This window comes from Engraulis encrasicolus, chromosome 19, assembly GCF_034702125.1.
Source record: "Engraulis encrasicolus isolate BLACKSEA-1 chromosome 19, IST_EnEncr_1.0, whole genome shotgun sequence".
In the NCBI taxonomy this organism is placed as follows: Eukaryota; Metazoa; Chordata; class Actinopteri; order Clupeiformes; family Engraulidae; genus Engraulis; species Engraulis encrasicolus.
Genome location: NC_085875.1, coordinates 34,551,587 through 34,566,398, shown reverse-complemented (window position 1 = coordinate 34,566,398; position 14,812 = coordinate 34,551,587). Strand labels below are relative to the sequence as shown.

At 41.7% G+C, this 14,812-nt stretch overlaps 1 protein-coding gene and 1 long non-coding RNA gene across 2 annotated transcripts; both read right to left on the bottom strand.

The window, feature by feature from the left end:
• Nucleotides 1-322: 322 nt before the first annotated feature.
• Nucleotides 323-4,607, bottom strand: LOC134435310 (uncharacterized). Its single transcript, XR_010031996.1, has 3 exons — nt 4,095-4,607; nt 3,094-3,170; nt 323-2,681 (listed from the first exon to the last, which is right to left on the bottom strand). It is a non-coding gene; the product is annotated as an uncharacterized LOC134435310 (long non-coding RNA).
• Nucleotides 4,608-5,724: 1,117 nt separating this feature from the next.
• Nucleotides 5,725-13,902, bottom strand: fndc4b (fibronectin type III domain containing 4b). The gene is made up of 6 exons (XM_063223883.1): nt 13,896-13,902; nt 11,143-11,258; nt 9,900-10,107; nt 9,236-9,325; nt 8,399-8,535; nt 5,725-7,848 (listed from the first exon to the last, which is right to left on the bottom strand). Exons 1-6 carry the CDS (start codon nt 13,900-13,902, stop codon nt 7,804-7,806), a joined length of 603 nt encoding a protein of 200 aa, XP_063079953.1. The 3' UTR covers nt 5,725-7,803.
• Between the last annotated feature and the right edge of the window lie 910 nt (nt 13,903-14,812).

The window sequence follows — 14,812 nt, the reverse complement described above, 5'->3', positions numbered from 1 at the left end:
CTCTCTCTCTAGGCAAGGCCTAATCAGAAAGCAAGGTGTGTGTGTGTGTGTGTGTGTGTTTTTTTTTTTTTTTTTAAACCTCTGTCATCAAAGGGACACTGCAAGATTTATAGTTGTTTATTTCCAGAATTCATGCTACTCATTCACTAATGTTACCTTTTTCATGAATACTTACCACCACCATTAAATTCTAAGTATTCATTATGACTGGAAAAATTGCACTTTTCATACATACAAAGGGGGATCTCCTCCATCATTGTCCGCCATTTTGAATTTCCAGAAATAGCCATTTTTAGCTGCAAAAAGGACTGTACTTGGGCCATAACAGAAAATCTGAGTTTATTATTTAGTAAACTTTCATGAAAAGAGCAAATTTGGCAATAGGCAACCCAGTTACAATGAGCAGCATAGTTGCAGTACCCTTTTTGACCATTTCCTGCACAGTGTCCCTCTAACTGATAAAATAAAGCCTTGTTGGCCTCAACATGTCATTAATTTCACCATGTAAATCGTGCCTTTCAAGAACTGATATTTTGAGGCAGTGTTAAGACTGGGTTGCACCAGCTGATTGCTTAGGCTACTTAACCACAGCCCTTTTAGAAGACATCACCTCCCGTCCTCTCCTTGTGGTAGCGTCTCCAGCAATAAGTAAGGATTTGGCGCCCCTTAGTGGCAAGCTGTGTACCCAGCGATGAACAAACAGACAGACTGCAAAACTCAGACAATCACATATTATGTGGCAGAGGTAATGATAAAAATGATGTCTGGTATAGTCAGGAGGTAATAAAAAAAAGCCAGTATAACATTTCCCAATCAATATAAGGGGGATAATGATTAATTAAATTGAATGTGTGACAGTGGCACCAGCTCTCTGTTAAGACTGGACACCACAGGTCAGCTCCTGTGTCTATTCCACAACACACTGCAGCAAGATTTTACATTACATTACATTACATTTCACTTAGCTGACGCTTTCATTTGTTCAAAGCGACTTACAACTATTATTTTTCAGGGTATTGGTTACAGTCCCTGGAGTAATGTGGGGTTAGGTGCCTTGCTCAAGGGCACTTCAGCCATGGATGGAGGTGTAGGGAGAGGTCGTGGGGGATTCGAACCAGCAACCCCTAGATTGAAAGACCAACTCTCTAACCACTAGGCCAGGGGTGTCAAACTCAAACTCACAGAGGGCCAAAATACAAATCTGGAACAAAGTCGCGGGCCAAACTCAATATTTACAACGGCCTAAAATTGTGCAAACACACTTAATCTCATTAAATTTCACAAACAGATTCCCATCGTCGTTCAAATGTGCCTGCAGATACTCTGTTGCAGTAGTGTGAGCTGTTTTACTGGCCTATGCCCACTCATATTTTTGTGACATATTACATTTTATGTTCAGGTCTTATTATGCTATATATTAATGGTGTATGTGGGCCAACTGTAATACACATTTGAAATGATCTTGCGGGCCAAATGAAATGACTCTGCGGGCCAGATTTGGCCCCCGGGCCTGAGTTTGACATCCCTGCACTAGGCCATGGCTGCCCAGATTTCTCACAAAGAGCTGCATTGAAATGACATTAAGAACATTAGTGATTAATAACAAGTTGCCTAGTAAAAAACACACCAGCAAGTGTCATTTAGTGTATGGGGCCATTTGTAAAGTGGACCAATGTAAGGTGTGTGTCAAATTTGAACAACCATCACCCCCCACCTGCAACTACAATGCTGCAGTTGGATATTGGGCACAAGTAGCTAGGTTGTTTTTCAGTTCAGCACATATAAAAAACCATCAAGTAAGCACACAGTATTGAACTATATTAAATGCACTATCTGTATGCATTTTAATAACTGTGTAAATAAACATTTCAAAACCGCCAGGTTAATTCATTTTTCTTCAGCACTTAAGCCTACAGTATACAGTATGTCATACCTTTGTCAGGTGCAGTGATTCTCATTGATATGATTAGATTAGATACAACTTTATTGTCTGTTACACCAGTGTTTCTCAACAGGGGTGCCGGGGCACCCTGGGGTGCCGCGGGCCCACCCCAAGGGTGCCACGGAAACGTGGCTGATAAATAAATAATCAATTTAGACAAATATGTATTATATTGCATAAGTTAATGCTAGTCAGTGGAATCTTTCATTTGCCATTTACACACAATAAAGTAAATATAGGTCGCCCTAGTCAGCTGCAACTTCGAACGTAGGTCGTGTGACCTCTCCAAATGTGCTACTTTTCTAAGCTTGTGTGGTATGGGATGCAATGCCATGTTATGGCTTGTTGGTTTGGGGTGCCTTGAAATTTTTCATGAACTGAAAGGGTGCCTCGCCTAAAAAAAGGTTGCGAAACACTGTGTTACACCCATGAAACAGAAAATTGTCTTTGGCGTGGCTTCAGTGATTCTCACAGACATTAGACAAGGCTTGACCAAAAAAAAAAAGACAAGACCACACAATACATGCATGCTGCAGCTGGACAGTTCATCTCTTGTTCAGTATGGTCACAGCTGAGGGGATGAAGGATTTCTTGAAAGATGATAGATATCTACATATAACTGAACCAAGTGTTTCTACACCGTATTGAACAATAATCCTCTCAACATTAATCCAAGTCTCTCTGTTGGGGGCTGGAGACATCTCCTCTTAGGGGGTGGTCTTCCACATGATGGTGCTTTCTGAGAATAAATATAAGAAGGAACAAAAAACGCCAACAGCTTTTAAAACAGTTAATTACAACGCCACTGTCCTACAGAACACTTTAAATCTCACTTCACATTGCATTATATTACAATTAGCAGATGTAGACTCTTGCATGGAATAATAAGACAAGTGTTGAAAGGCAATGTAGGTACATAAAAGCAGAGCCTTAAGGAGAGAAAGCATAACAACTAAGAGTCAATAACTAAGTTAAGAAAATGTGTGTGTGTGTTTATTTTATTATTATTTTTTAGCCTAGATTAAAAAGTGGCAGATGGGAGAGAGTCTAACGTCTGTAGGCAAATCGCTCCAAAAGTACTTTAACAACATATGGTTAAGGTAATTAAGAAAAAAGCACTTAAGTTATTTGTTATATACATGTAAACTTACACTATATTCATATCCCATATTATGGGATATGGGTGTTCCTGCGTTGGTCTGCCGTCAGGGAAGTGTACTCCACACACCTAAGGAGGGTGGGAATAAGATGAGATAAAAAATATATTTGACTGTTACACATGAAACAGAAAATTATATTTGCCATGGCTGCAGTCATTCTCACAGACATTAGACAAAATACAGGACAAAGCAAGACATGTACACTGAGGTTGGATAGCGAAAATTATCTTTTGTTGAGGAAAGGTTATTTTCAGTCTGGGTGTTGGGGGACATGTCCATAGGCCTACCACTTTTGAGATTAAACTAGCTTGTCCCCACCACTTTATTTCCAATAGAATGGCAAACATTATTACAAATACAAACATGCTGGCCGATTTATGAGATGAAAATAAAATTGGGCTAGGTTATGAACAAAACAAAAGCTACCAAAACCTAGCCTGACTTCTTATTAAAGTCAGTCACACAACCTGGCTAGCTTAGCCAAAACTCCGCTAGCATAACAAAAGAATGAGCTAAATTGCCAGGGTCACATTTCCATTTCAAAGGGCACACATACACAAATAATCGTAAATAAACACATAAATGTACCATGGCACACAGCACAGATAACCATGGGGCTCATGGTGCTACCAAAACCTAGCCTGACTTCTTATTGAAGTCAGTGTAACCTGGCTAGCCTTGCCAAAACTTCGCTAGCATAACAAAATAATTAGCTAAGTTGCCAGGGTGACATTTTCATTTCAAAGGGCACACATACACAAATAATCGAACATAAGCACACAAATGTACCATAACACACAGCACAGATAACCATGGGGCTAATGATGCTCTTCCCACTCCTGGGGAAACTTAGGTCTTAATGAAAGAATGCTAAATAATCGTAACTAGCGTTAGCTAGCCAAGCGAAATAATTGTTGCCAACAGTTTATGTTACATAGACACTGGCTTACAATACTTAACTACACTAACCACCTAGAAATAAAAATACATACCCTTGAATACTTGTTTGGGGGCAAAGTCCTTTCGGTGTACGTTTTTAATCCACATCTTGCGAATGTCTTCATCCTCAGCACGGCCGGGGAAGCGGTGTACACCGTAGGGCACACAACAAGGACAATCCTCTTTAAACTGTGGACTATGAAGCGCACATACGCTCTTTTTCCAAATTTTTAGCTTTCTGCTGTTATTGTGACATCCGATTACAGCACACGTTAGTCCAGATCCAGACATATTTGTACAAAGATGATGTGAAAGTCAGTAACTTCATACGCTTCCGAGTTTACGTCATGGAGCACTTCAGTAATGACTCTACTTCCGGTTATTTCCTCGGATCGGTGTAGTTCTATACAGATCTATGGTGGCTTCGCACTAGTAACCTTCTCTGCGTAATAGAAGCGCAATGTCTTCAACCTTACGCTCGAACGCCGGCTGATGTGATTGGCTGAGCACATTTGTGTGTCAAATACCGTCAGGACAGTCTCAAAAATCCACACACAAATACAATGGAAGTCATAAATATGTATAGGGTTTGCGAATATATGTAGACCGGTTTGCAAATGAACAGAACTGCGCTGGCATTTGTGAATGGGGTTACATTCATTTGTGCATCATGAATTATATTTGTGAATGTTGTTACATTTGTTTGTGGATCATGAAATGTATGAATTATATTTGCGAATGTTATTACATTTGTTTGTGGATCACGAAATATATTGGTGAGTGGTGTGACATTCATTTCTTAATATTGAAACTGATCTCTCTCCATACAGCAGCGCACAAAACATGCGGTCATTCACGCCAGTAAAGTTACCGTCTTGTATGCATTTCACTGAACTTTGAAAGTATAACTTAGTATGCAGTGAGTTTGCTTAACCAGAGCGAAAATCTCTCATACTGTACGACAAGATAGCTAACACGATATCGTCGTAGTCACGCACATTTGAAAAATAGCGATTGTTTGGGAAATCTGACGCCAAACTTGCTTGGCTGCATATTAGCCAAACTGTTGATCAAAACTTCTGTCACAGAGGAGTGTGTAACGACGAATCTCTATCGACAAACATGTTTATGTGTATTCGTCATCTGTCAACTATTACGAACATAAGAAACTGATACTCTAAATGTAAAAATGCATCCCACCACTGAAACGTGAAATTCACTTTTAAAGATTCATTGTTGTTAGATTTCCTGAAACTTCCTTTCTCTGAGTGTATTTCCGCCCTTGGCGATGACAACATCCGGTCGGTTCAGCGCTCATCTCGCTCTCCTTCTGGTAAAAGAGGACACTGGGGATTTTAATATAATTTAGATAAAACGATAGGTAGACATTTAAGACGTTTTTTTTTAAACTGAAAAACAAAAAACAAATACAAATACTAAACAAACACCCACACAAATTAGACCAAAAAGAAACCGTAACAAATGGTTTTGTGAATACCCAGGTGTTTAAATATCCAAATTAATTTGTCTTAAAATAGGAGGCGTACATTTTACACTATAAATAACAACAAAAAGCCAAACTGGGCTGCTGTGTTTTTGGTTTTGGAATGGTTTCACCTCGGCTATAAGGACATGTGCATGATGTCAGGAATGAAGAATAGGCCACAATTTATTTAACCCCTTTATTATTAACATGTAGGCCTACAATTTAGGACCAAAACATAAGGCTACTGCAGAACAAGTGCTACTCATAGGCCTAATAAATCATAAGCAAACCAACACACAAAAATGCATAGGTCCACAGAAATATAACCGTTTGAGAAAAAAAAACCCTATTGTTAAGACAGCGGGTCTGGTGGTCGAACTAAGTAACACATACTTCCATTGACTTTTTCATCAAAATACTCTTTTCAGTGTGATAGACAATGAACCTTACATGAGCACACACACGCGCACACCCACACGCACACACACACACACACACACACACACACACACACACACACAGAGGAAGTGGAATTCAAGTGGGGTTCATCGTGTGTAGTCTTTGATTTGATTTAGGTAGTGGGCCACATATATATATATATATATATATTTTTATTTATGACATTTTTGTCACAGTCCCAGACTCATTAGCCTATTTAATTAAACTAACTAGCTAATGTAGTTCAATATGGCCAAGCTACATTAATTTCCAGTTAGTTAGGCCTACTAGTGTCAGTGTTCAATGCCTCAGCTAACTAAGGCAAAAAATAAATTAAATCATTCGCACCACAGTCAGGTTGCTCCTAGTCAGGAATCAGGGGTGAGATGATATGGAAGTCCACCCATGCAGGAAGGTCAGTCCACCGTAGAGCATGACACAGGAGTGCCAGAAAAAAATGGGACGGGACCCAGTGGAATTCCCGAAAAATGTCATCCTCTAGTGCACTGGTCTCCGGCTCTGGCTCAGCTGAGTCAAAACACTGATTCAGTTCGGCCATGAAAAGTCCACGCTCACCCACAGACTCAACAACAGCTTTTCAAATGCTTTCACACTAAATCCGTAAAGGGCTTACTTAGGCTTCTCCCAGAGTCACACAATCAAGTGAATGAGCTCTCCACAGCAGACACGTTGTTGAGCTCCTTCAGTACAATGCACACACACTTTCCATAAGTAAGCAATTCTGAAGGATTTCACTGGGGGGGAATGAACTACAGTTATTCCTATAGGACGGTTGCATTGTTAACTGGGGAAGCCTTCTTTGTACTGTAAAAAATAGTAGGAGGAAAAAAGGAGTGCATGAATTTGGTTGAATTTAGTCAAAGCAACGTGTATCACAACCCACTCCGATACCCTGTAGAGCCCCTGTAAAGCCTCCTGGCTGCGCGTTGTGTCTACTGACCTGATGACGTCTACGGTACTGAAGGCTCAGAGCTAAGGCGTTTGGGGGTAATGGGGGGCGTCAGGGTTAAAGGCAGGGGTTAAATTGGGATTTGCTACAGTATGTGGGGGGTGAGGGTTGGGGGCACTCAGGTCTGGGTTTGGAGCTAACAAATTCATCAAACACTGGTACAGGACTGGTAAAAAAGGGGTGTTTTTGGACTGTTTTATCTGCACTCCCTGTGTTAGGCAGTGATTCCTCTGATGCAAATTTGATGAAAAATTAGTTCAATACATTATTTGTCTATTGATAGTGAATCATTCTGGTTCCACTGGCCATGTTATCCATAGTCTATTTGTGTTTGTTTAGAACAATAAATATGTGAAAAAAACAGTGTATGTGTGTCATAATGCACATGAGTTCCTGCCCCAGGCTTCAGCCCCGGACAGCTCTGGCCCAATTTAACAGGACCTGGGTGTAGTGTGCACAGTCATGAGGGGTCCACTTCCTGATGGACCATGTGTGAATGGGGGATTAGGTATAGCTCTTCAGCAGCTTGGCTAAGAGTAGCCCTCAAGACTGACCACATGGCTGTCCATGTCCATGGGGTCATGTCAGGTGGGAGGAGACAGGAGGAGGACTAGGTCAAGTGTCAAGTGGGAGGGCAGCTACTTAGACAGGCCTCTTTGAGGCTCATGGGAAAAGTAAGAGATTGCTACTTTAAGGTGCATCCAAAGGGTCAAGGATTACAAGGAGAGGTCAGCTGAGAGTTGTAGTACGTGTAGAGAGGTAGGAGGCGACTTGGCATGTGAGGGCTGCCGGCCGTCAGAGATTCTGATGTTACAGTATTATGCAGTCTCTCTGCCGCCGTGCTGATGGAGGCTCGGGTTGGGTCGCGTCAGACCTTGATGATGCTTATGGATGATGCAGTTCTTGATTGGAACTACGGGAGAGCAAAAAAAGTTCACAATTAATGCTTAAAATTTGAGTTGTTGTTAATAAATAAATAATTAAGCAGTCTTCAGCATACTTAATACTTAATTAAGATTCAGTTGTCTTCAGCATACTTCTAAAATATATCATGTCATGAATGTAAAAGAGTGATGCTCAGTCAGTTCTTCTTTGAATTGATGAACGTGTACTTTGATTTTTTATTTTGAAGGAAAAAATGGGCTCCGGAATGGCTATAATCAAAGCAAATGCATCAAAGCTCTCTTTGAGTATTCATCCTTAAATATGTTGCATTACTTTTATCAGCTTACCAAAACACAGGCTTGCTGAGATACTACATTTTATATCTAAATTAAACCAGCCAACCGGCCAAATTCTGGTGAAATTTGGCTGGTAGAACAGATCAACTTACTAGCCACTATGACCCATTAGAGAGTGTGTGTTTGGTTGATAAGATTAACATCTACTAGCCATTTTGGCTGGAGATGAAATAAGTTATTTTAGACCCCTGTACGTGGCTATGGAGAGCTGGCCAGTCTTACCTTACTGCTCAGTAATCCTCCGTTGTGGTAATCAGGAGTGCTGTGTTCTGAGGGGGGCTTGGCCTTCTCTTTGCTGTGGTTGTTTGAGTCATTATCTTTGATGATGTCATACTGCCTACAGAACAACGCTATGACAGCTGAGGAGGATGAGGAGAGGGGAATTAATGTTTCTTTTTTTTTTCTATATAAGTGAAAAATTATATGTAGAGAGCAGCCTTCCATTAGCATCTTTGCTTTCTGGCAATACTACCCAAAAAGGCAAAAAAAAGAACTATGTGTCTGTCATATCTGTATGTTCAATCAGCATGTTTGATGTGAAATAAATTGCATGTAGACATCCCTGGATCTCTATTAAAATGTCACCCAGCCACAACAAAAGCCTTCGCACGGCAGGCTTTCTGGATTACAATTTTCTTCTCAGCATGAGATTGTCAAGCAGACACTTCTGTTGTGTGTGCACAACAAGTGTCTTTTTGTGAGAATTTGGTTGATCACATATGGATTACTAAATAATAATATATGTATACAATAAAATCCTTACATGCAATTTACTGGCAATCAATTAGTAGATTGTGAATACGTGCAAATATAATGTAATCCAAGAAAGCCTATCAAAGTGGTTGTTATTGTCTAGTGGTGCATTGGCAGTAAATTGCAATAATAATTTAAAAAAATACTTAGTGGGAGCTGCAGTCTGTCTTGATTATGCATACTTCAAAACATAAAAATCTCTCTCTCAACTTTCTTTTGCTGCTAAATGAATCTCAACATTTGAAGGCCATGAAATGTCAGACATTAATGGTTTTCCAATGGGATCTGGCTGAGTAGTTAGTGTACCTGCCCACATGATCAGGACTGTCATAATGATGACCATCTCTCCCGTCTGCAGCTGTCTGGACATGTCTAAACCCTCCACAGATGGGTCATCTTCACATACACACAAGAGACAAAAAAAACACCCAGCACTATCAATACACAGTACATTGAAAATTGTAAACATGTATCTGATAAAACAGTCAAGTACATCTACTGTACATTCATATTCTGTTCTGTAAGTCAGTTTGGATGAAAGTGTCTTTGTGAAGACATCAGCATTACCATGAAACACACAACACCATGTGGTGGCTTCTACGTACACTACATGTGTTGCATTCACAGAATTGAAATTAATATATGTATATAATAATATATAATAATATATATATATATATGACATATGTTTATAATAAAATAATTGAAAAACAGAAGTAGGCCTACAGCATAAAATTATGGGGCGCCGTTTGTAAAGCTGACGGTGCTAAAGATCTCATCAACATTTTGTCACATTTAGCTTAAAACAGTGTTTTAAAAACAGAGACAAAATGTTGATGGAATTTAAGCTAAATGTGACAAAATGTTGAGGAAATTTCCAGCACAGTCAACTTAACATCGGCGCCCCATATCAATATTGTTCGTGTGGCAATTTCTGTCATATCACTCAATGCATCCCACAGTATACTACCGTGGTCTATTAAGCTGGTCTGAAAGTGGTCCGACTTCTCCAGCGTTCTGAAGTGGACTCTCTTGCTGGCTTCACTGTCCTCCCCGTGAAGGCCGATGGACTGGACCTGGATGATGTAGTCCGTGTCCTCGTCCAGGTTCCAGAGCACACACGCCCGACTGGTGGTGTTCACCTCCCTGATGAAGCGCATCGCCAACCCATCCTGCCTCTGACATGCATAGCCAACAAGAGAGGGTAGGTAGTTTATGGATTAAATACAGTATACTGTACGTTCATTAGTTCACTATCTGAAATTTGGATTAATCATGTATGCATAGGTACATCTTTGTTCTCACTGGAGAACGGACTTCTCTCTTAGGACCGCTGCACTCAAGAAGCTAAGATAGTTGGATTACACGGCTATTGGGCAAGATCGCTGGCTGTGGTGCTGAAGTACTGCCATGGCCGATGGCTACATGGTAGACATTCTCGAGCTCAGGAATACGAGGCGGCGCCACTGAGAGCTCGGGCAGTATCTGCGACCCCAGATATGTGCGAGGTCTGAGTGGGCACCCCCCGCCCGATGATGGTCAGAGAAGTTAGAGATTTGCCCGACAAATCGAACAAACAGTGATGGAGGGGAGGTGAACGGGGAGGTAGTAGGCGCTAGAAAGCGAGAAAGCACATTTCTGACTGGAGATAGGTCAGCAGAGAATAAATGCTGTGTATTTAATTAAGGGGCATTACAATTAAATTACTCCGAATGATGCCTATCTTTTCATGCTGAATTCTGATGAATGACAGTTGAGCGGAGAATAGAATGCGGGTGGAAATTAGGGCATGTCAAATTTCATTACGCTTCTCCCAAACTTTCTTTTTCAACAAACGCACATTTCATGCATGCAGAAGCGTACTCTTGTACGCACGCACGCACTGACATACACACACACGCACGCACGCACACAAACCACCAGCACAAACCCATGCCTACACCCTGCCCAAAACCCTGCCATTCTACACAGCCAAACACACACACACACACACACACACACACACACACACACACACACACACACACACACACACACACACACACACACACACACTTCCCCGCCCTAAATCTCAAATCTAATCTCAAAAACTCAATGGGAGGTATTTTCAAGGTCAGAGGCTAACAAGAAGAGACACAAGGAGATTTGCGGGCGTGTTTTGAAGACGAGACAGCAGGTGGTGGCGGGGGCTCCTGTGGGGAGTGGGGACTGACCTGCTGTGTGATAGCGTAGCCAATGACGACGTCGCTGTCCACGATGCTCCACGAGACAGTGGCGGAGTCGGCCCGCAGGTGGCTGATGGTAATGTTGACAGGGGATGCAGGACGATCTGATGGCACAGGGGGACGAGAGGACAAAAAGACAGAGAGAGAGGGAGAGAGAGAGAGAGAGAGAGAGAGAGAGAGAGAGAGAGAGAGAGAGAGAGAGAGAGAGAGAGTAGCGCTTTGAAGATAACAATACAATACAGCAGCCACACAATGTCATCATCACACAGGCAGGCAGGCTCATTACCACATTACAGACACCTTACACGGATATTCGATTTCTTTGTAGTCGTCAAGGGTGGAGAGAGGACAGAGAGGTCCCTTTTGTCTCAAGATGATAAGCACACACAGAGACAGAGTCAAGGTTACCTGAGGACAACTCTCATTGATATGAGGGCGATGGAAGGACCACTGCACACTGCAGAATAACAAGTTGACAAGTTATTCAACACAGCATTTGCTGCATGAAAAGTCTCTTTAGCTTTCATGTGTGCTCTACACTTACTGTACTTGCAACAAGGCTCACTCTTACACTATGCTCATTTCAGAATCTGAGTTGTGTGTTGTTCACTTGAAAGGATGACAATTCAGAGGATGGAGGATGATCAGACGCTACACCGCGCTGCTGGCTGGCAAACCTCTGTTGGGTTTTTGAAGGTAAATATAGTCCAGGTCTAGATCTCTACTTTCTTTAGTAAAACAAAAATAATAATATAATAGTGAAAAGCATCTGAATCTGCAGCTGTCATCTGGCCAGCATAAAAGGACTCAGGCGTAGCATGGTCTCATGAATATGGAAGAGCTGCCGTATTTAACTAATGCTGTCATGTTGGGGCATTATGCAAATATATTCCTTTTTTTTCTTCCCCAACCGTGTTCTGGGCAGCAGTTGCAAAGACAGAGCCGCTGCCTTTCTAGCCAGCAGACATATCTCTGCAGCAGCTGAGAGGCCAGACCTGCCACCAGTCTACGTAGTAGGCCTACTGTACGCTGCACTCAAGTCTCAATCTGACAACAGTAAATAATTGTAGGGTTACACGGTGATATAGTCTAATATTAACAGCAAGTAATATAGTAATACATTAAAATAGTATAATACAATTTATACTTAAGATGCTTATAACGCACCATTATCTCACCTATACATTTTAGTTTGACAGTGTAATGGTAACAGTTTTACTGTCATAAGTTGATTACTGCCATGTGCCATATGGCTACACATGACTGTGTGGTATGGCTATATGAATACAAATGTATAAAAGCTGCACTACAAATTATGTTTGTGATCGGATTAAAGAAAATACATTTTGAGTAGGCATACAGTAACAGATATTTTTATTCAAACTGATTCATTGTAATAATACCATCACAAAATGTGGTGCTGTTGGTTTTATTTATTGCATGAGCCTACAATCTTTATTAACTTGTGAACAATGGCAAGGGGGTCTTGCTAGTTTTAGAAGGAAGTTCATTGCAGTGAAGAATCTGAGGATGGTTTACTTTATGGCTTTTTGATTGATTTACTGAGCTTTTTAAAAAAGTAACAAGAGCAAGTGGACACACCATGAGCAAGATGTCAAACAAAAACAAACTTCCTTTCTCGTCCACAGCGCTTCTGTGACTCATCTGACAAGCTAATAATGTCGTCAGCTGGACTGTAAAGGTCTGTTATTGATTATGCCGCCTTGTGTATTGAGCTGAGCTCAGAAGGACTACATCAGAAAGGAACCATGTGGTCTGTGATCGATACCTGCAGCTCTTGGAATTCATCTTCTATAATATCAGCGCAGCATTAGTATTATTGGACTCTGTTATGAAAGTGACTGAGGGGCCATCAGTAAATTGATCCAGAGGCACTAATATTAGCTAATTGACCAGCAGACCAACACACGCACGCACGCACACACGCACGCACGCACGCACGCACGCACGCACGCACGCTGGCACGCACGCACGCACAGAGAGAGAGAGAGAGAGAGAGAGAGAGAGAGAGAGAGAGTGCCATTCAACCATCCACTCCTAAATCAGATTGTGTCACTCTGTCATCAGGGGACATAGGCCTATCCAAACAGACTGGGAGCAACAGGCCGAGATGATATACTGCTACGAAAACGCTGATCTGGGATCAGAGAGCCGGGCTCGCACGAGTGATCCCTCTGATTGATATCCTCCTGGCTCGGGCAGCTAGCGTGCGTGGTGGATGAATATTGAGTCGGCTGGCACTGCGCACTGTGCAATCCACTAAATGCGCTTTAAACATGAGCGAGCACCACTCACGCTCGTCTCTGATAAGTGACTACATCAATTACATTTAAAGAGAGTGCATCCGAGCCTGTGAGCCTGTGCCCTTGGATCTCTTGTCACTGATATACATCCCTTACTACGGATGGAGCAGAAAAAGAGTAGCAGTTGTAAAGAGATATTAAAGTAGGCCTTGCAGTCCTGATGATGCAGATAATCTGTGTATGCTCTGAAGAGTTAATTGTGCAGAATATCACCTGCTGGGGGCAATAAAAAAGCTGACAGCTTTATAGACTGTAGATCTCTGAGGGAAATCAAGATTGTGTCAATATCCAGAATAATGTTTGGATTTATTCAGCACTATAGGCCCTACTTACCTAGCCTGGTGACGCCATCTTATGTGCACTCCACCCAAAGATTTTGGCTCCAACAGTCGGCTTTTCGCCCAGGCTACTACTTACCTGCCATGGTTTCATATGATGTACAGTGAGTGCTTTCACTGTGTCAACCAGCCCCACCCTGCCTACGCTTACCAAAACGCATACATCCATAGACCGACAACATGCACACAAACACATACAATAAATCAAAGGCCCCCCTAACAGGCAATCTCATTACTCTAATGGCTGACTCACTGACATAACGAATGTATTTACTAGGCTGACATTTGCTGATGCTAGTGGAATGGTTGGTAAGAACTTGTCTTGCCTGCACTGTTATTAGGTTAAACCAGGTGTTTTTAACTGGTTAATGTGTCAATGTGAGAGCTGAATTCTCAACTCTGGCACAATCATACAGTCTCTCTGAGAGAGAGAGGGGGGGGGTGTAAGTATGCAAGAGTGAGCTATACATGGTTTATATATGTGTAAGGATGTGTGTAATATCTAGTGTGTTATGCCTTTTGTATTTATGTATGTAGGCTATGTATGCTACTGGACAGTGGACACCTTAATTTCCCCCTGGGATCAATGAAAGGTACTTTACTCAACTCATGGAACATTGTCACAGTGGAAAGACATGGCAAAAAAGTGAACAAAAGACTCCAAGATGAACAGATAATTGAAAGAACCGGTGAACTTACTTGCCCCCGTATGGAGTATGTGACATCCACACAGCGTCAAAACCATATGTAGAAAAATGGGAGTCATTTTCCCCCAAAGCGGTGCCGCCGTTGTTTAAAGAAAAAAAAAACTCGAACGTAGTCTACACTCGTCCTTCACCTCATCTCATTTCACATGTCAGGATCTCCAGCGCGATATTTGACAGGTGATGCTGGTGATGATTTGCTCGCCGTCTTGATTACGGAGAAGTTTGGACTCTTTCATATCTCCGTCATATCTGTTCAGAATATGTCACCGGTGACTTGAGTGCATGACCT